This window comes from Talpa occidentalis, unplaced genomic scaffold (assembly GCF_014898055.3).
Source record: "Talpa occidentalis isolate TD23 unplaced genomic scaffold, MPIMG_talOcc4v2.1 talOcc4.17, whole genome shotgun sequence".
NCBI classification, from domain to species: Eukaryota; Metazoa; Chordata; class Mammalia; order Eulipotyphla; family Talpidae; genus Talpa; species Talpa occidentalis.
Window position 1 is genome coordinate 5,442,224 of NW_023601754.1, and position 18,253 is coordinate 5,460,476.

Here is an 18,253-nt window from a genome sequence, read left to right on the forward strand (position 1 = left end):
CTCCAGCTGCACAAACCTCCCCGAGCAAGTGTGAGCGCGGGGGAGAGCGCGCGCGCGCACGGGCTGGCTGCGCTGGGCGCGCTCGGTGGCCCGGGGTCCCAGGGCCCGGGGGCCCGCCTGGCCCGGGATTACCGTGACGTCACATTGAGCCTCTGGCCACCTCGGACCGGGACGCCTCGGGAACCGCTCCGCCCGGCGCTGCGCCTCACCTGGCCTCGCCACCGCGCGTCCCGCACCCTCTCTCTCCCGCCCATCCATGGGCCCTTCTGTCTTCCGGACCACGCGGGCCAGAGGGGCGCCTTCTGGAGCGCAGGGCTCGGCAGCCGAGCTGCCTTCGGCTCTGCCTCCAGCCGCGCGCAGCGGGCGGAGGATCCGGCGCTGGGCACCCGCGGCCGTGTAAGGAATCCAGGCGGTGCGCGGCTGACGGTGCGGAACCTCCGGGCTGAGGCGGGAACTCACAAAAGAGGGAGGCGGGCTAGGGACAGCCACCATGTCCTTCCCGCACTTTGGACACCCCTACGGCAGCGCTTCCCAGGTAAGAGGCGCCTCCATAGGGGGTGGGGGCAGTTGGCTTGGAGGGGTGCCCAGCGCTAGTGCCTGTCCCTGAGCGCCCCCCTCCCGCGGGAGCCCCCGGGGAAGCCAGAGGGCACAGGGAACAGGACCACTGTGCCCCAGGCCCTTGCAACATCCCACTTCCCCAGTGTGGCCCGAAACGTGGGCACCCTGGCCACGCGCTCAGCCAGGGGGGTGAGAGAGCGCGCAGGGGTCTTGCAGACAGGCCTCCTCATTGTGCAGGTGTGCACGGTGGCCCTGGGCAATCTGGACTAAAGGACTCCCAGCCCAGAGCGCTGTCCAGCTGACCATTGCTCTGTGGCTGATGGTTTGTTCCCCTCTGGACTTAGCCCCTTTTCTTGGGTTGGCTCAAGCTCTCTGTTTCTGGCTTCTGTGGTTTCCCACACCAGAGGGGGTGTTGCGTAATGACGAGGGTTTCCTGGGGGTGCGCTGGGGACACCGCCACTCTTCTCCAGTTGCCAGACCAGCGTGACCTCTGACCTGCACTGTGAACCCCCGCAAACCTGCGCTCACTGGCCCTGGTTCCCTGTCTCCATAAAGGAAGGCGGAGTGACACTTGATGGTGGTCTCTAAGGCCAACTCCAAGCTCTGCCAGTGTCGCCTCCTGTGGCGAGGGTGGGGGCCAAGGGGAAGCTGGCTTCTGTAATGGGGGCTCTAGAAGGTTCCTATCCCTGGGGTCCGCTGGGGCTCTGGCGTCTTGGCAATGGTTTAGGAGCATCTACAAGGGAGGTTTGGATAAATTGCATCTTGGAATAATTCCCGTCCGGGACCCAGAAGAACGCTGCGCACACGCTGGCCTTCGGTTAATGGTGCGGGAAGGAAAGACCCGCCTGAGCTGTGGGTCTCTGACCTCCAGCGCCCCCTCTCTCGCCCCTGCAGTTCCTGGTGTCTGCAAGTTCCAGCGCCACTTGCTGCGAATCCGCCCAGCGCTCGGTTCCAGACGTGGCCACAGGCTCCACCCCGGCGGCCGCTCTCTGCTGCGCGCCCTACGAGAGTCGGCTGCTGAGCAATCCTCGGCCTGAGCTAGGAGCGGCCCTGGGCATCTACGGAGCCCCCTATGCGGCCGCGGCAGCTGCCCAGAGCTACCCCGGCTACCTCCCCTACAGCCCCGAGCCGCCCTCGCTGTACGGAGCGCTGGTGAGTGCGCGGGGTGGGGCCTGGGTGTGTGCGCGCGGCCTGGAGGCTTGGTGGCAGCTCCTTGAAGTCTCTCTCCAGAGAAAAGCCTAGGAAGGATGCACAGCTCCGAGGAAGAGAAATGGACTGTGTTTAAGGGGGTGGGGGGAATTACAGTATTTTACAGTTTGCAAAACTCTATACTATTTAGAAAACCTGGCACCTCCATTCTGTGAGGTAGGCAAGTTAGCGCTTTCCTCAGCTTACATAGGAAATTGAGGTGCTAATGCAAAGTCAAAAAGGGGCAAAATGTGAGGAAATACTCTGGGAGGAAAGCCAGGCAGGGAAATTCTCCACTGAAGTAACATTAACAACGGCTAATGTTTAACCACTGCTTATTCTGCACCAGGGATCTGCCAAGAGGGGAAACTGAGGCACAGAGTGCCCCCCCCACTGTGCCCAAGATGGCACAGCCAATGCAAGTGCTGGTACTAAGATTTGAGCCAGACTTGACTGCAGAGCCCACACCCTCAGCCACTTCCTGCCCCCTCCACCCCAGATACCATCCTGAATTCTCCCTCCCTCCCCTACCAGAATCCACAGTATGAATTTAAAGAGGCTGCAGGGAATTTTACATCCAGCTTGGCACAAGCAGGAGCCTATTATCCCTACGAGCCCACTCTGGGGCAGTACCAGTATGACAGGTAAGGAATGGGTGGCGTGGGAGGCTGGCATCTCGGGCCTGTTCCCTGCCCCTGTTAAGGTATGACTGATGAGCATGAGGGGGTGCATGGAGGGCAGAGGGGTGCCCTGGGAGGAAGAGGAGCCAAGCCTGGGGCCAGACTGTCTCCTGCCTCCACCACAAGATCCCAGCCCCAGACCTGTGAGCCAGGTCCCCCTCCCAACCCCCCCAACCCACCCCCCAGGTACGGAGCTGTGGAGTTGAGCTGCGCGGGGCGCAGGAAGAACGCCACGCGGGAGACCACCAGCACGCTCAAGGCCTGGCTCAACGAGCACCGCAAGAACCCCTACCCCACCAAGGGCGAGAAGATCATGCTGGCCATCATCACCAAGATGACCCTCACCCAGGTGTCCACCTGGTTCGCCAACGCGCGCCGGCGCCTCAAGAAGGAGAACAAGATGACGTGGGCGCCCAAGAACAAAGGCGGAGAGGACAGGAAGACAGAGGGTGGCGCAGAGGACTCCCCGGGCAGCCTGGGCCCAGACGCCAAAGGTAGCCGAGATGTCCGCCAGCTCACCTTCCGGCGTCCCGGCCGCAGGGCAGTTTGCATAGGCTTTCACAGCCACCCTGTGGAGTAGCTTCCCAAAGGAGGAAGCTGCTCCCTTATTTGCCGGGCATTTGCACCCCCCTGCGTGCCTCGGGCCTTCACCTGTGAGGTTCCCTCTGCCCGAATTCCCTGCGGAACTGACCTCTCAACTTTAGAGTCACATCAGAGAAGTTTCCCCAGGCCCCCCAAGCCACACAGCTTTCCAGCATTCTCTGTCACGCCTGCATGTCCTTTGTCATCTTACCTGTCACCTACAGGAAGTGCAGGACCACTGTCCCCCCACACACTCAATGTCAGCTCCTCTAGAAACGTCTCCTTAGCTGCTGATGCCTGGCCCACAGTTGCCCTCATTTCTTTGCTGAATAATACACACCACTCATCTTGTGGGTGTGGACAGGGTAAAAAGTGCCCCTTGCTTTTTTTACAATTTTGGAATGAGAATGCAGATTCAGGGCAGCAGAGTGGCTGGCCCTGGAAATGCACCTGACGACAAGTCTTTCCAGGGGTGGGGTCAGGGCTGGAGGCGGGAATTCTTTCCCTCCGGCAAGCCCCAGCTTAGGGGTGAGCGCAAGCGAGGGGGGGGTGGCCAGGGGGTGGCCAGCCTGGTGGACAACACCTAGAACACCAGGAGCGCGGGCGCATCTTGCTAAAAGCTTCTGGGGGCTGCGCGCGCCTGCGGATTTCCCTTGGGACCTGGGGCTTTTCTCACTCGCTTCTGGTTTCCTGCAGACATTACCGCCGGCCAAGAGGCGCGAGGGCTCCGGCTGAGTGACCTGGAAGACGTGGACGAAGAGGAGGAGGAGGAGGAAGAAGCCGAGGACGAGGCGGCCGTGCCCGCAGCCCGGGACCGGCTGGCGGAGTTCCACAAGGACACGCGGGCGCCCCTGGCGCCGTGCGCTGCGGCTCGAGAGCGCGGGCTGGAGCGCAGGGGGTGCGGCCTTGAGGCGCCCCGCTTCTCGTTTCATGAACCTCCCGGCGCGGGAGAAACTGATTTCCTCCAGGTGGAGCCCGGGGGCGCGAGGCAGACCATGCACTATGCGTCCAGCGGGAAACCCCGCTTCTGGTCTCTGGCGCACACCGCGGCCGCGCGCGCTCTCCAGGGCGCACCTCCGACCCCGCCCAGGCCGCCCAGCCCCGAGGGCCACCTGCTTCCGAGTCCGCCAGGGTCGGCCGCGCGACCAAGGGTGCGCAGAGACTCCACGTGCGAAGAGCCCTCCAGTGTAGCCAAAGGCTTTGGAAACTCCATGTCTGCCCTGCGGGGGCTGCCGCTGAACTGTGCGCCCTGCTCGCGGCGGAGGGAGCCCGCAGTGCAGTGCCAGTACCCGTCTGGAGCAGAAGGTAGTGGCCCCCAGCAGCCCTGGCAGGGTCTGACCCAGAACCACCTGGCCACCGGGCTGCCCACCTCTGCACACCCTCTCTGCCCCCTCCTGGCATGCCCAAGTTCAGACCTGGTGTAAAATTGGCCCCTAGCACTGGCAGAACGAAAACGGAGCTAAGTCGAGTGCATATTAAAGTGAAATGATGGTAATAGGCTGAGAATGAGACAGTAACCCACCTAGAGCCCCTTAGAAACCCACGGAAGACATGGACCACTAATCTCCATACTGGTGCCCAGTGTCCTGCCAGGTGAGCTCCACCAGGACCCCCTGGCAGAGGCATCCCCTGTGCCCCGCCTGTCCTTCACAAGAGGCCAGCTGGTCCCTGCTGTGCTTGGATCAAGAGTTTGTTAGGGTCAGGCAGGGGCATCGAGGCTTCCAGAAAAGTCTGCAGGTGCTGGCCAGACACACCACTCACTTAAGGCCCAGCTCCCGGGCATCTCTGCGGCCACCAAGCCCCGAGGGAGTGTACAGCAGACTTGGTGCTGTCCCCAGAGAACCCTCACCCCGGGGACTCGCCCCAAGCAGGTTGTGACTGCCCCCCCACCCCCACTCCCTGCCCCTGGCTGGCTTTCTGGCTGTGCCCAGTGAAGGGGAATTGCACCCCAGGAAGGGACCATCCCAAGCATTCGGCAGCCTCCGGCAAATGACTGTCAGGCTGCTCTTGCTGGTAATTTCTCTCAGGATAAGCTACTGGCTTAGAAAATTGGGTTACACTGTTATTTTAATTTACACACAAGGGGTCCAAATGCAACCTCTGGCAAGCAAATTGCCTCCAGACCTTTGAGTCCCTTTAGAGGAGACCCGACCTACCCCTATTACCTAGGCATTGCACCAAGTGGCCTTCGGGTTTTAATCAACCTTTCCTCTCTCAGCAGGTTAGCGCCATGGCTGTGATTTGCGGAAGAATCTGGGAAATCGGCCCTAGTTTTGGAACTCACCTCCACGCTAAGAAGTGGGGAGATCTCACCAGAGAAGCAGGCTCTCGCTTCGCTAAGAGAAAGACACACAGACACCCTCCTACCAGCCCCTCTTGCACGCAGAGCTGGGAGTGGCTGGTGATGTGTCCTGTCAGATCCCCTGGGGGAGGCGGCAGGGCGCCTCGGAGCGGGGAGGCCAGGAGAGCAGGCTCGGTGGGTCTGTGGGGTGCAGCCACTAGGCATGCCCATCTCCCCTCCTCTGATTCAGGGCCTGAAGCTGCTCCCTCCCTCTCCTGCTCACCCCGCCCCGCTCACTTTGTAATTCCAACACTCACCAGACCCCTAAGGACGGTGCAAGTCTCCCCCACCCCCTGTGTCCTTAAAAAGAATCAAACCTAACCTGCGCTGTGTGCCCTGTCTCTGGCGGAAGTGGGGGCATTTGGAGAGGTGGGGTGGCGAGGAGAAAGCAAGGCCAGCGGGGTTCTGAGGACAGGGTGGTGGCAGTGGACTGCAGAACGCAGGCCCTTGGCTTAGCCCACCTCACTGCAGCGGGCGGCCGGCTGCGGGCTGATCCAGACGCCCTGCAGGTGAGGCCGCCTGGAGGTGGTGGGAGGGGCCTGTCAGGACATTTGTCTGGAGGCTGCATTGTTTCTGGGTTGTACTTGGGGTTTAAGTTTACCGGGAGGACAGGCGATGGGGCGATCTTGAGTGCCCTTTGGCCCGCCGCTGGGACCCCTGCATTCCTCGGTGGGACGGCGGTGAAGGCTGACAGCTTTGGGGATCGGTGACTTCCTCTGCAGACCTGGGCGGGGTGGGGGCGCTGACCCGCAGGGAAGGGGCTTTCGTTCCTGGGGTGCTGGGTGGGAGGGGTTGGGAAGGAGAGGCTTAAAGCGGCGCTGCAGCACCTGAGTTGCACGCCCAGCGGTGGCGTCCCTTCGGAGGCTCGCTGCTGCTCCCTGCAAAGAGGGAGGTGAACCCTGCCGGGCCCTGGGAGGAGGAGGGGTCTGGGGAGCAGGGGGTGCAGGCTGGAAGACACGGGGCAGCTGGGAGGTGCGGGGGAGCTGGACCCTTGGGAAGCAGCGTCTCCACTGCTGGGCTGGGGCCTTCTGCGGACCAGTCCCCTCAGCGCTGCGAGCCCGGCAGGGAGGGTTTTAACACCCTTGGGGGCTGCAGAGGGGTGAGGTGAGGGTCCAGAAAAGCGCGGGGAGCAAATATCTTGCCACCACCCAGCCCAACCCGTCCTCCTGTCTGTCGTGATTTCAAAACACAAGCCTCTTTCCCCGGCGAAGCAGCTGAGGACAGACGGGCGGGTCAGGACTGGTTCAGGGTGCCTGGAACCCGCGCTGGGGACCACCCACCTTTCACTCCAGGCCCAGCCCTTTCCAGTTCGGGGTCCCCGCGCCCGCTTCCTCAGGGGAGACCCCCTCCCCGCCAGGTTTTGCTTCTGGACAACAGCTGCGCCTCCCCCCAACCTCCCCAGGGACCTTCCCGGCGCCCTCACTGACCCGCTGCTTCGGGTCCGGGAAATTAAACTGCGAAAAGATAAACATTATTTCCAGTCGGCTTTGGGGGATTAAAGCTTGTAATAAAGCGCATTAGCTGGAGGTTTCTTCCACGGAGCTCTCAACCCCACCCCCTCCTGAGGGGCCAGGTAGACCCCTCCAGAGTGGGAGCAGGCTCGGCAGAGGGGCCCCCAGCATCCCTGGGGCGCTGCTTGCAGAAGGGAGACGGAAAGCCTGCGATCAGGTGACCGAGAAGAGCCTGAGGGCCAGGGGGTAGGAGAAGTGGAGTAGGAGGGCAGCCGCCCCTCGACCTTTTATATAGACCAGGGCCTGCTTTGGCCTCTCCCCACCCCCTAACCCAGACCCGAGCCTGCATCCCAGGGCTCACCCGAGTTCTGGGTCTAGTTGATGGCTGTGAGAAGGGAGGAACAGGACAGCTGACTGCCAGAAATTGGGGGTGCAGCCTCCATTCCATTCCCAGCGTGCTGTTCCCCTGCCCCTCTGCCTTCCCCAGCTGGGTGTCTGCACCAGGAGTGCAGGCCCAGGGCCTGAGATTATCCCAGCCGGGCCCTCCAGGCAAGCTGATCCCACCCTCTCTGCCCCTCCGAGCCCTCCTGCAAATCTCCCAACATAATCTCCCCCAATCACGTTTTGATTAAACACCAGGGCAAGGGGAGGGGGACACTGCCCCGTCCTCCTCAGAGCAGCCGCTGGTGGCCACGGACAGCAGGACAGTGAGCCCTGCAAAGGGGGTGTTCTCAGATTTGGAGATACTGGAGGAGCTGCACCTCCAAAATCCCTTGCTGGCTCAAGGGTCCCTTCTCAGGCCTGGCTAGGTGGGTAGGAGGAGACACTGAGCCAGGGAGCCTCCTTCTGTGACCCCTCCCCCCCAGGAGTCATTATGCAGGGGCTGGTCAGGCTCCCTAAATGGTCCTTATCACTTTGGGCTCTGAGATCCTGTGACCCTGGTAATGATGTAAGAGCTTCTGGATCCCTTCCCTCCAGCCGCATGCAAGCCATGTCCTTACACGCACTGACCCCTGTGTCATTACTGCCCCAGGGAGGATGACGTCACACTTTCTAGTAAACCCACTGAATGAATGAGGGAACCAAAGCTCAGGCAGGTTCAGAAACTGGGCCTCCCTGGTGGCACAAGGGGTTAAGCACCGTGCTATGAAGCACAAGTTCGATCCTCTGCCAGCCAGGGAGCAACCCACATGGCACAGCAGACCTCTGCAGACTCACCCGCTGCTCCCCTCATTAGTGTAGTTAGTAGATCTGCCTGTTCTGCTCCCCACTCTCTGGTTGATCCTCTCACCCCTGCACCTCTGGCCTGTACCCCAGCTCTTGTATGCATCAATAAATAAATCTTTAAAAAAGAAAAAAAGAAAGAAAAGAAAAGAAACTGGATGTCAGTTACCCGGCTAGCAAGCAGAGAAGTCAGGCGCTGAGCAGGACTGATTCTCAGCCGCGGAGCTCTGCTACATAGGCTTTTTATTATTTTAAGATGACTTTCTTTCATTAGGAATAGGAACCCAGGCTTCCGAGACTCCAGATGTCTACGGCATTATCTCATGCCCTCCTTCCTCCCCAGGAAGGCCCAAGAGAAAGCGCTTGTTTTCCACTCAGGGTCCAGCGCCCCTTTCTGGTGACTCTGGACCTGCCCCCACCTTTTCCACTGCCCCAAATTCCTTGGAACATGCCTCTCTGAGACCCCCTCTGGACTGAGAATCTCCAGTGTTTGGCAAAATGTACCCATGGTTTTCCAACGCTAGAATCAGCTCGGGGGTGGTGGGGAGCTGGGAGGTCCGCCTTTCTAACGAGCACCATGTGGGGTGTGATGGCCTCTGAGTCTTGGCTAACCCATGGCCAGATAACCCTGAGCTCAGCACCCGGGCCTAAGACGCCTGCTGTGGGCCAAGAGTCAGGCCTTGGGAACAGGTGCTGACATTCCTCCAGGATTTATTCTGAATTCACATTCAATCTTCTCATCTGGCTCAATGGGGTTCTTCCTTCCCCCCTCTACCCCTACCCCACCCCAGCCAGCAGCTCAAAACCTTGCTGTAATTTGGAGGGGAGGGAGCGATGGAGGAGGTGGCCTCTCCCAGAAGACAAGTTAGGATTCCAGAGTTGGCGTATCTTAGGGGTCCCCTGAATCTCGGGTGTAAGAGAACCCTGTCCCCCACCATGTCATGCAGTCAAGAATCTCCACATTTGGGGAAAGCCAGCACCACCGAGCAAACAGTGTATCAGGAGCAGAGAAAGAACTGAGGGGTGAGGAGATGAGCCCTCACCGGTCCTGACACAGTGGGTTGCTCCCTTGGCGTTAGAAAGCTCTTTCTCTTTGCAACAACAATCCGAGGAAAGTTCTTCGAGCCAAATTCCTTCTCCATGTAATTTCTGAATTCATCTCCCGAACCAGCTGCCTGGCTCTCCTCTGTGACTCCTTCTTTCTCCCACGCTCCATTCGGGATTTTTGCTTTGACACCAAGATCAGAGCAAGAATGCAGCCTAATGGGCATCTCCCAGCTCTAGGGCAGGGGATTTTCTTTGTTAAAGTTGGAGATGGGGGCAGGGAGTGGCTACGGAACCCGTGGGCCTGTGACCCAATATGCCTGCGATGCAGCGTCTCCTGGTAGATCAGGGCTGTGTTCAGCCACGAGTTGCCCCATGAGCACCAAATGGAGGCTTCTCTTTTGTGAATCAGAAGGTTGAGAAGAGGGTTGAAAAGCGGGTGCTTTGGGTCCCTCGGACGTTCAGCCTTTTACACCATGACCAACCACATTGCCAGGGGAGCACATGCTACTCCTCGGTGAATTCATCTGTGTTAACGCCAAGGGGGATATTATTTATGAGATCATGGGGAACTGATGTCTTCCCTCATTGCCTGGGACTGTCTCCAAATTCCAACTTGGCTGCATTTAAATCTTAGGGAACCTGCTGGAACAATGATGCCAAGGGTGATAACGATAATGAGTCTAGAGCAGTGGTTCTCACCACTAGTGGTGCATAAATTCAGCCAGGGAGGTGTTTTGTGTTGTTTTGTTTTGCTTTGTTTTGAGTTTTAGATACAATCTCCAGGGGTGGAGCCCAGCAGTGTTGTCTAAAGTTTCCAAGTGATTCCAATATGCAGCCAAAGTTGAAAACCAGCAAAGTCTGAACAAGCTGTTTCTCTTTCCAGTTCTAGCATTTTCTAGAGAGTAGACCTGGCACACAGAAAGTCTAGAGGCCTATGGTTTTTCCTTGAATCTATGGGTTTCATGTTTGCCCCATGGCAAAATTAAATATTCTTCTGCCCCATGATTTATGAAGACATCCAAAGATGGATGTAATTCTGGACATCAGAGGCCAGGGTGAAGCAACAGGAGGCCTCCTTGAGTCCTGCCCATCCCAGCTGCCTGAACAGAATGTGGGATTGCAGAGGGAAAATGCACCCCCCCAGGAAATCCTAGACACATGTGCCAAGTTACCCCTGGGTGGCTCAGAGGTGGTTCTGAGCAGGTGGAGAGGCCCTGTGCAGTGTTTCTGGGTGCTCCTGCTCTATAGCACAGAGGAAAATCACCCCCAGGCTTAGTGAATCAAAACAACCACTGTCACTGGTTTTGCTCATGGATTTGCAATGTGGGCGGGCTTGGCGGAGTGGCTTGTTCCTGCTCCCTGTGGCATTAGAAGAAGCGCCTGAAATGGAGTTGGAGAAGGTGTTTCCAAGAAGGATCTGGGGTTTCAGTCCCTGCAGAGGTGTCCAGCCTCTCCATCAGCTGCTTGGAGTTCCTGACTGGGCATAAGTCACAGGTTTCCCATCCCTGAGCTTCAGAAGTCTCAGAACATCACTTCCGCTGTGTTCTATTGGCAAGAAGTCACTGAAACTTGTCCATAGCAAGAGGAGGGGAAATCAACTCTACCAATTGATGGGGGAGTTGCAAAGCATCTGGAACCATCTTTATTGGAATTGGGAACCCTGGGGTGAGGAGACAGTTGTGAATGCACTTCCAGACTTGGGAGTGGACATGCAGACTTGGGGTTCGGTCTTAGCCAGCTTGGGCTGTTGGCTGGGGGCCCTTATGAGCTCATTTGACCTTTATTACCTCCTCAAAGCCCTATCTCCAAACCCCCAAAGTCCCACTGGGGGTTAGGGATTCAACACATGAATGCTGTAGGGCTATGAACCACCAGTACGTAGTGAATCCCAATCAAGGACCCACCACAGACAAGGTGACTTAGGAAGCAGGTAACAGGGAAGAGGGTGCTGATTGGCCAAAGATCTAGTCACAGAGGTTCAGGCATTGGGCAGTCCACCCTGTCCTCCTAATCAGTGCCTCGGCCTGGAAATCAGCATTTATAGCCTTGATGTGAAAGAAGACAGTGATATTGAGTGCCTGATATTTCCTATCATTTCCTAACAACTCTTCACTCCATAAAAAAGGGAACTGCATCTCAAGTAAGGGAAGCCCCTTATTAAGGTCCAATATCTAAGAAGTTGCAGAGTTGGGGCTCAAATCCAGCTCTGTACAACCCCAAAGCCTATGCCAAGGCAGAAGGAGGCCAAGTTGCATCCATTCCAAGTTCCAACTGTGTAGCAAGGTGGCGAGACTCCCTGCGTTTGAATCCCAGCTCTGCCATCTACTAGCTGTGCAGCCTCAGGCCAGTGGCAGAGCCTCTCTGATCCTCAGTCTTCCCAGCTCTAAAATGGGAATAAGAATCGTTCCTGCCTCACAGGACAGTTGTGAGGGTTAAATGGTGCCTAGCCCAGGTAAGCATTACACAGACTGTCAGCTGTCCCTGCTCTGTGCATCTCCAGGGAGATCAGGAGCCACCGTTTGTCCCCACCCCCAGCAGCCCCTCCTGCCCGTCTCATTATGCCAAGTCATTGTCGCAGCTCTTACCTAGAGCAAAGACATGGGGTCATTCACTTGGGTGTCCATTTAGGGAGAAACCTCACCAAGCAGATTTTATGAATTGCTCATACTTCCCCTTATCAAGATTGATGGCACAATTGCCCACGGTCAGTCCTTCTGTGGTCGCAGCTAATGACTTCAACCCTCAACGCGTTTCCTCTGCATTTGCTTCAGAAAATCATTCTGAACAGCAAGACTGCCTTAATAGCCACTTGGTGCTAATGATGCCTTTTAAGTGCATAAAGAGAATCTCTAAGTACCAACTGGGAGGCCCATCGACTGGTGACAACAGCTATTGACATTGACACTGCAGGACAAGGTCAGGAAGCCACGGACCACGAGGAACATGCCTGGGCCTAACAGCGAGGAATTTTTTGGTACATTGGAGAACTTCTTTTTCTCTATTGCTCCTCAAATGCACCCACTCGCGCCATTTGCTGAAGCCGACTATGTATACTTCTGCTGTACTTTGCTGCCACCTTCGAGATGCAGCCGAACTTAGGGTAGCTTGACTTGCAATTTTTCTTTATGTGGATTCATTTTTGCAGTTCGAGATCACTGTTTTTGTACTCCTGCCACTTCTCATGTCCACCCGCCCCCTCTTGTGTGGCCACTGTGGCACACTCAGCTGGTGAGTAGGCAGCTTGCTGGAGCCACTAAGAAAGTGGGTGCAGGCAGAGCAAGCTGGGTTCATTCTCCAGCCCCATCACTCAGTCCCTGGGCTTCACCTCTTGAAACTCAACTTCTTCATAAATAAGATGAGATGAAGCTAGAACTCAGCTCTCCAGGGGATGGTGAGGATGAACTCGGCTGATGCATGCTGAGTGTTTCCTTCAGGCGCTGCACCTGTGCTCAGTGACCTGGGCTGTTGCTGTGTTAACTTGCTCCGTGACAGTCGGGCGCTCCGAGGAAGTGACAGAGATCCCAGCCGTTGATGTCCTTGCCGTGCGTGACAGTCTACGCTCCGAGTTTCTCGTGTGTCACCTTGCTAGGGTCCCAATTGTGTGAGCGAAGGGCCTCTTTGTAGGCACTGGAATCTCGGCGTGTGGTGTCCCTCTCAGACAGAACCATTGTTTCCCTACCACACTTTTCTCCTTGGCAACTGACCTCCACCCAGAATTTGTTCCTTCTCACCGTCAGCTATTATCTCCACAGGAAGTGCCTTCTCCCAGGATCCTGACCGAGATCGTAACAGGCGCCATCTTGCCTGGCCCTTGGCCGCTCATCCCATTACTTCCCAGAAATGGCACGTTCCAACTTTCCAGCAACCAAATTGGTTTTTGGCCATGTTTCCTGCTCAAGTTTTTGTTGGAGGTGTTTGGGGTTGAGACCTCAGATGTGAGGTTGGGACAGAGCAGTGGGCCAGGCTGCCTTCAGGGAGGGGGTTCCTGAGGGTTGGCCAGGACCAAGGGAGGTACTGCCGAAGGGTGAGCTGCGCATTTTTAGAGAGAAAGAAGCGAGGGGAAGGAATATGTGGGAGAAGCAAAAAGAAGCCTGATGGGGGTGAGGAAGTGGAGTGAGGACATGAGGATGAATGGGCAGTGCGGATGCTGGCTGAGGCACTGTGGCCGGGTGGTGAGGAGTGAGTTGTAAGGCCCCTAAGGCTGGATACCCAGTAGACTCTCCTTAGCTGTCATGTGGCTTATTCAACACACAAGGCAGAAGCGAGTGGGGCTATTATTATACTTTTTTTTAAATTTTTTTTAAATATTGTTACACTTTTAACAAAACTGAATTCCTAAACATACGCTCTAACTGAAGTGCAGCGACTTGGGATCCAAAGGCCAGGACTATCCCTTTGACTGTGAGCACAGGACGCAGGGACCCGGGTGTGGAGCTTGCCTGAGGCTTCTGTTCATCTCATCCGCAGCCCCACCCTCTAACAGTGACATCTGACATATGACACCCATGAGTTTCAGTTGACCCCTTTGTCGGGTGCCATTAAATGGCCTGAAGTTAAAATGTTAATTAGCATTAATCATTTTTTATGAAATGGCTTTGCCAAGCCATAAATTCAGCAGAGTGGAGCTGGCCGCTTAGGGAATACAGATCCACAAAGGAAGCACTGGATGTTTCTACAGGGGCGAGTTTCAAAGAGAAAAGGGAGAGTCGACAGGTGGGATAGGAACAACTTCTGATAAAAAATAAATTAACTAAGATTGCAGGATGAAGTTAATTGGGGAGCAGGTCACGTCCTCATTTTGTTTCTTTCTTCCCTACACCAAACTCAGAGACAAATGTGCGGTAGATGCCCCCACCCCAAAAAAGAATATTGAGCAGTGAATGACTGGAGGAGAGAGGAAGGCCAGGAAAGGAAAAGATGGAAGGGGAAGAAGATTTAGAGAAAGTTAGAAACTGCATCAAAGGCCAATGAATGGCAAAACCCCACATTTCCGCCTTTGGATTCAACCTCGGTGTTTATATGAATGATGATTTATTTTTGGCCATATATGCACAAGTGTGATTACATGTCTCATTCCTTTCTTAATCAAGAAAAGAGCAAGAATTATTATTTTTTTTTCCAAGTAGGTGTCTCCAGGTAAATTCAGAAGGACCTCCTTCTAGGGGTATAAGGCTTCCGCTTTGCAGAATGAGTGAGTTCTAGAGGTGAGCAGAATAACTCAGTGCCCACAGCGAACACTGCATTGCGTCGGAGGGCAGATCTCCTATTTAATGTCCTCACAGGAAACACAGCAAAAAGCAAGCAAGCCGACAAATAAACAACCCAAAGGGGGACAAGGAAGCTTTGAGAGCTGAAGAAGGTTGTTTCCTTGACATGACCACGATTTCATAGGCAAATGTTTATCTCCAGACGCATCAAATCAGATGCATGAAATACATACAGACTTTGTACACCAATGATGCCTCGATAAAGCTGCTAAGATAATCATTTCATCGGCACAAGTATGCATAGAAAAGGAGCTCATAAGGTCAGGTGCCAAAATGAGCACAGCGGTTGCCTCTGGAAGATGAAATGAATATTTTAATTTTTCTTATTTATACATTTTTCTGTTGCCAAAGGTTCTGCAAGATTTTACTTCTAATGGAAAGCACCTACTATCTATGTGGATAATAAAAGATGGTGAGACAGGACTGCTGTGCTCATAGGGCTGTCCCGCTCAGGTAGGTGATAGGTGAGGACCCATATATATTGGGGTTCATTTGTTTGACTCGGGAAGTGTGCACTAGCAGGTAGGTGCTGGCTCCCTGTTGGGCAATCAGATGGTGGAGTCGCCTGAAGACGTCCTGGAATCATCCCTGAAGGCAAGAATTCTTTCCCTGGGATCCACAGGTGAGCTTCAGGGGTTCTCTGACACACCCCCAGAACAACTGGCTAACAGTAAACAGTGTCCTATCAAGAGGGCACCCCTATTTCTCATCAGATCATAAAGAGGGCCCAGTGACCCCCCTAAAAGGCCTTCTTCTTTAGACTAGAGAGTGAATGCCATTATTAGTAAAAGTTTTTCAATGGTGCACCCCAAATACGGGCATGTTTGCCTGTATGTAAGTTGCGTGCATATGCTGTGGTGCACATTTATATGTACGTAGACACAAAATTAGCATTTAAACAAATTAGAAAGTAAGTGCCATTTCTCGTATTTTCATCTCATGTCCTGAAGGATCATATCCACCCCTGCCCCTGGGGAAAGCACTGGTCATTCTTGAAGAAAACCACATCTAGAATCAACGAGGACCTGCCCCTGCTCCCTCCCCAGTCAAACTAGCACCCACCGTGGTTGGCTGGTCCTATGAGCAAGGACTAAGAACTCTGGGGTCAGTTGCGACACCGATAAAATGCAGAAAGTCTGTGGAACCCCTGACAGCATCCCGAAGGTACCAAGATTCCCTCTGCCTGCCTGGGGCTTCCGGGCTGAAGGTCACGCACCCCTACGTGGCAACTCAGCCTCAGCTTCTATTCAAATGGCAGCAGTTGTAGTTTGGGGGTTTCATCTACTCAAACAGATGGGGGTGACAGCCTGGATGATCACCCAGAGTGCATTTACCTCAACTCCACCCTGCAGCGAGCTTGGCCCTCACCTCTGGCAGGTGCCAGATCTCTGTTCTCTGACCTCTTTGGGGCCAGTTCCGCCTCTGCCTGCTCAACTCGTCACTACTAAACGGAAATGCACAGAGAAGTGACCAGACCAGGTGCTTGTGGCCCCATCTCTGCTTCAGGCCTCTCTGGGGTCAATGTTTTATGACCCTGGATTCTGGTAATCACACCCTTAGGAAGCAGCAGAGCAGTCAAAATCTAGCTGATGCCCTCGTTTATTTGTATGCCGTGTGTGTTTGTGTGTGTGTGTGGGTGTGTGTGTGTGTGTGGTACAAATTTCAATCGCCCCTGTGCCCTTTCATATAGGTATTCATGCCCGCCCTTATAATGACAAAGCTCTTTTAACTTCAAGGTCCTGTTGGGTCCCTCGCCAACCATAGGGTGTAGGCATTGGCATATGTGGCAGATGCTGGGGGTGCTGCCGTTCTGTGGGCAGCTCTCAACAGACAAGGTCAAGTCCCTCTGCAGGGAACCTGCTTCCAAACACTCTTCTCTTAGGAGTTACAAAGACTGGGCTACTTTGCATTCCTCTGGAACAACTCTAGAAGTTCATCCCAGCAGCCTGAAGGAAACAACTAGACCTTCATTTCAACCCCATGACAATTCAGCTTCCCCTCTGCCCAACCCTGCTTCCTCCACCCCGTCACAGGTCAAGAGAATGCCTTGATAGGCCTCAGAGGCGCAGGGTTGGCTTCCTGGGCACCGCCCAAATCAGCTTGCTGTTCCCTAAGTGAGTAAGCTGAGGATCTGGAGTGAAGTGACTCACTGGAGCTTCCAGAGGGACGTTCACCAGCTTGATGCGTGGCCTTCTAAGCTTTTTCTTTGCGTGCTGCTTTCATAAAGGGCATCGCGCCCGCCCCCAAGCGCACACTGTTGTTCATGAGCAGAAATGCAGCCCCTTCGTACATACTGACCAGCGATCAAAGCATGACTTTCTCATTTTGCATTTGCTCTTTCTCTGTTGATGGACATTTAGATGCTATTTTTCCATTTCCTCCCCAAATTTAATCTTTGCCAACACTACTGAAATGAACATATTAGTACATGACTCCTAGGCACATTGGCCAGTGCGCTTATTGGAGTGGGATTTGAAAAGTCGAACAGCTGGGTCACGAGGATGTGCTTTCACATTTTGTTTGTTTGTTTGTTCTTTATTTTCTTTTTTAATTGTATATATTTTTTACATCATTTTTCATTTTTGCACAATGTATGCATTTTCCTCTTGGTTATATTCCCCATGCAATTCCCACCCCCCCTTATTTTGACTCTAATCCCTCCCCCCACAGACTGTGTTTCTGGTTTATAGTTGCTTGTTGATTTTGATTTTTACTTTATTATAATTAGTCTTTTTCCTGGTCCCTTATTTAAGTTTTCTAAATTCCTGCTATAAGTGAGACCATCCGGTATTTTTCTTTTTCTTTCTGGCTTATTAATTCAAAAGGGCACCTGCACCCCTATGTTTATAGCAGCACTGTTTACAATGGCTCAGCTATGGAAACAACCCAAAAGCCCAAAAACAGATGACTGGATCAAGAAGATGTGGTACATACACAGAATGGAATATTACTCAGCAATCAAAAAGATAAACGTATGCCATTTGCAGCAACATGGATGGAGTTGGAAGGGATCATGCTCAGCGAAATATGCTTTCACATTGTTAATAGATGAGGTTACCCCCTAAAGTGGCCATGTATGATGCTACCTACATCCCATACTCGGCTGAAACTGCCTATCAACAGTCGGCCCACTCGTGGGTGTGCAGTGGCATCTTGTTGTTTTGACTTAATTCCTCACTAGTTTCCTTTTTTGTGACTTACCTGTCCATGTCCTTTGTCCATCTTTCTCCCAGCTGCATTTCTTCTCTCACTGATTTGCGAAGTCTTTTTAGAGTCTTCATGCTAATCCTCTGTTTGATAAGTTGTAAATGTTTCTCTTCACCCTGGGGGGCATCTTTGAACTGCTTTTATCATGTCACCTTCTTCAGAGAGACAGTGAGACTGAGCCAGATACCAGGAAACATGGATTTAAGTACAGGCATTTGTTCCCTACACGGACAGCTGGTTATGAACCGTGTCCCGGATGCTGTGCGCTGCGTCAGGCACCGTGAGCAAAACAGAGATGCAGTGAATGTGGAGGTAAGGGAGGGAGAGGGAAGAGCTCCAAAGACAACATTTGGGAATGTAGAGGAGATATGTTTTCCACCCATGAGGGCAAAGGATGTTTGAAAAGGCAACCTAAGCTCAGAGATTGCAAATACTTATTAGGATGTGTTTCTTTTTTTAAGATTTATTTATTCATGCATACAAGAGCTGGGGTGCAGGCCAGAGGTGCGGGGGGAGGGTGAGAGGATCCACCAGAGACAAAGTGGGGAGCAGAACCGGTAGATCCACTGAAACACAATGCTGAGGGGAGCAGCGGGGAGACAGGAGAGGTCTGCTGCGCCAGGTGGGTATCTCCCTGGCTGGGGATCAAACTCATATTGCAGTGGCTGCCAATAGTGCTGAGACTTAACCCCTTGCAGCACCAAGGAA

The 18,253-nt window shown here is 54.3% G+C and overlaps 1 protein-coding gene and 1 long non-coding RNA gene across 3 annotated transcripts; both read left to right on the forward strand.

The window, feature by feature from the left end:
* The first annotated feature begins 359 nt into the window (after positions 1 to 359).
* Positions 360 to 5,664, forward strand: IRX6 (iroquois homeobox 6). Of its 2 annotated transcripts, none has more exons than XM_037518093.1 (6): positions 360 to 535; positions 1,453 to 1,710; positions 2,281 to 2,390; positions 2,613 to 2,920; positions 3,705 to 4,313; positions 5,227 to 5,664. In XM_037518093.1, the coding sequence occupies exons 1-6, from the start codon at positions 491 to 493 to the stop codon at positions 5,232 to 5,234; spliced, it is 1,338 nt and encodes a 445-aa protein (XP_037373990.1). In that variant the 5' UTR covers positions 360 to 490; the 3' UTR covers positions 5,235 to 5,664. The 2 variants fall into 2 exon arrangements, with proteins under 2 accessions (XP_037373990.1, XP_037373991.1); XM_037518094.1 differs by having other exon boundaries at positions 5,230 to 5,664.
* Positions 5,665 to 10,914: 5,250 nt separating this feature from the next.
* On the forward strand, positions 10,915 to 17,893 carry LOC129146128 (uncharacterized). Its single transcript, XR_008552635.1, has 3 exons — positions 10,915 to 11,523; positions 14,690 to 14,791; positions 17,707 to 17,893. It is a non-coding gene; the product is annotated as an uncharacterized LOC129146128 (long non-coding RNA).
* The last annotated feature ends 360 nt before the right edge of the window (positions 17,894 to 18,253 follow it).

Excerpts from the sequence above, each read along its gene's own strand:
- IRX6 (XM_037518093.1), top strand. The coding sequence starts at position 491 with ATGTCCTTCCCGCACTTTGGACACCCCTACGGCAGCGCTTCCCAG. Across the intron at positions 536-1,452 it reads CCTACGGCAGCGCTTCCCAG|TTCCTGGTGTCTGCAAGTTC; the intron begins GTAAGAGGCGCC and ends TCGCCCCTGCAG. Across the intron at positions 1,711-2,280 it reads CCTCGCTGTACGGAGCGCTG|AATCCACAGTATGAATTTAA; the intron begins GTGAGTGCGCGG and ends CTCCCCTACCAG.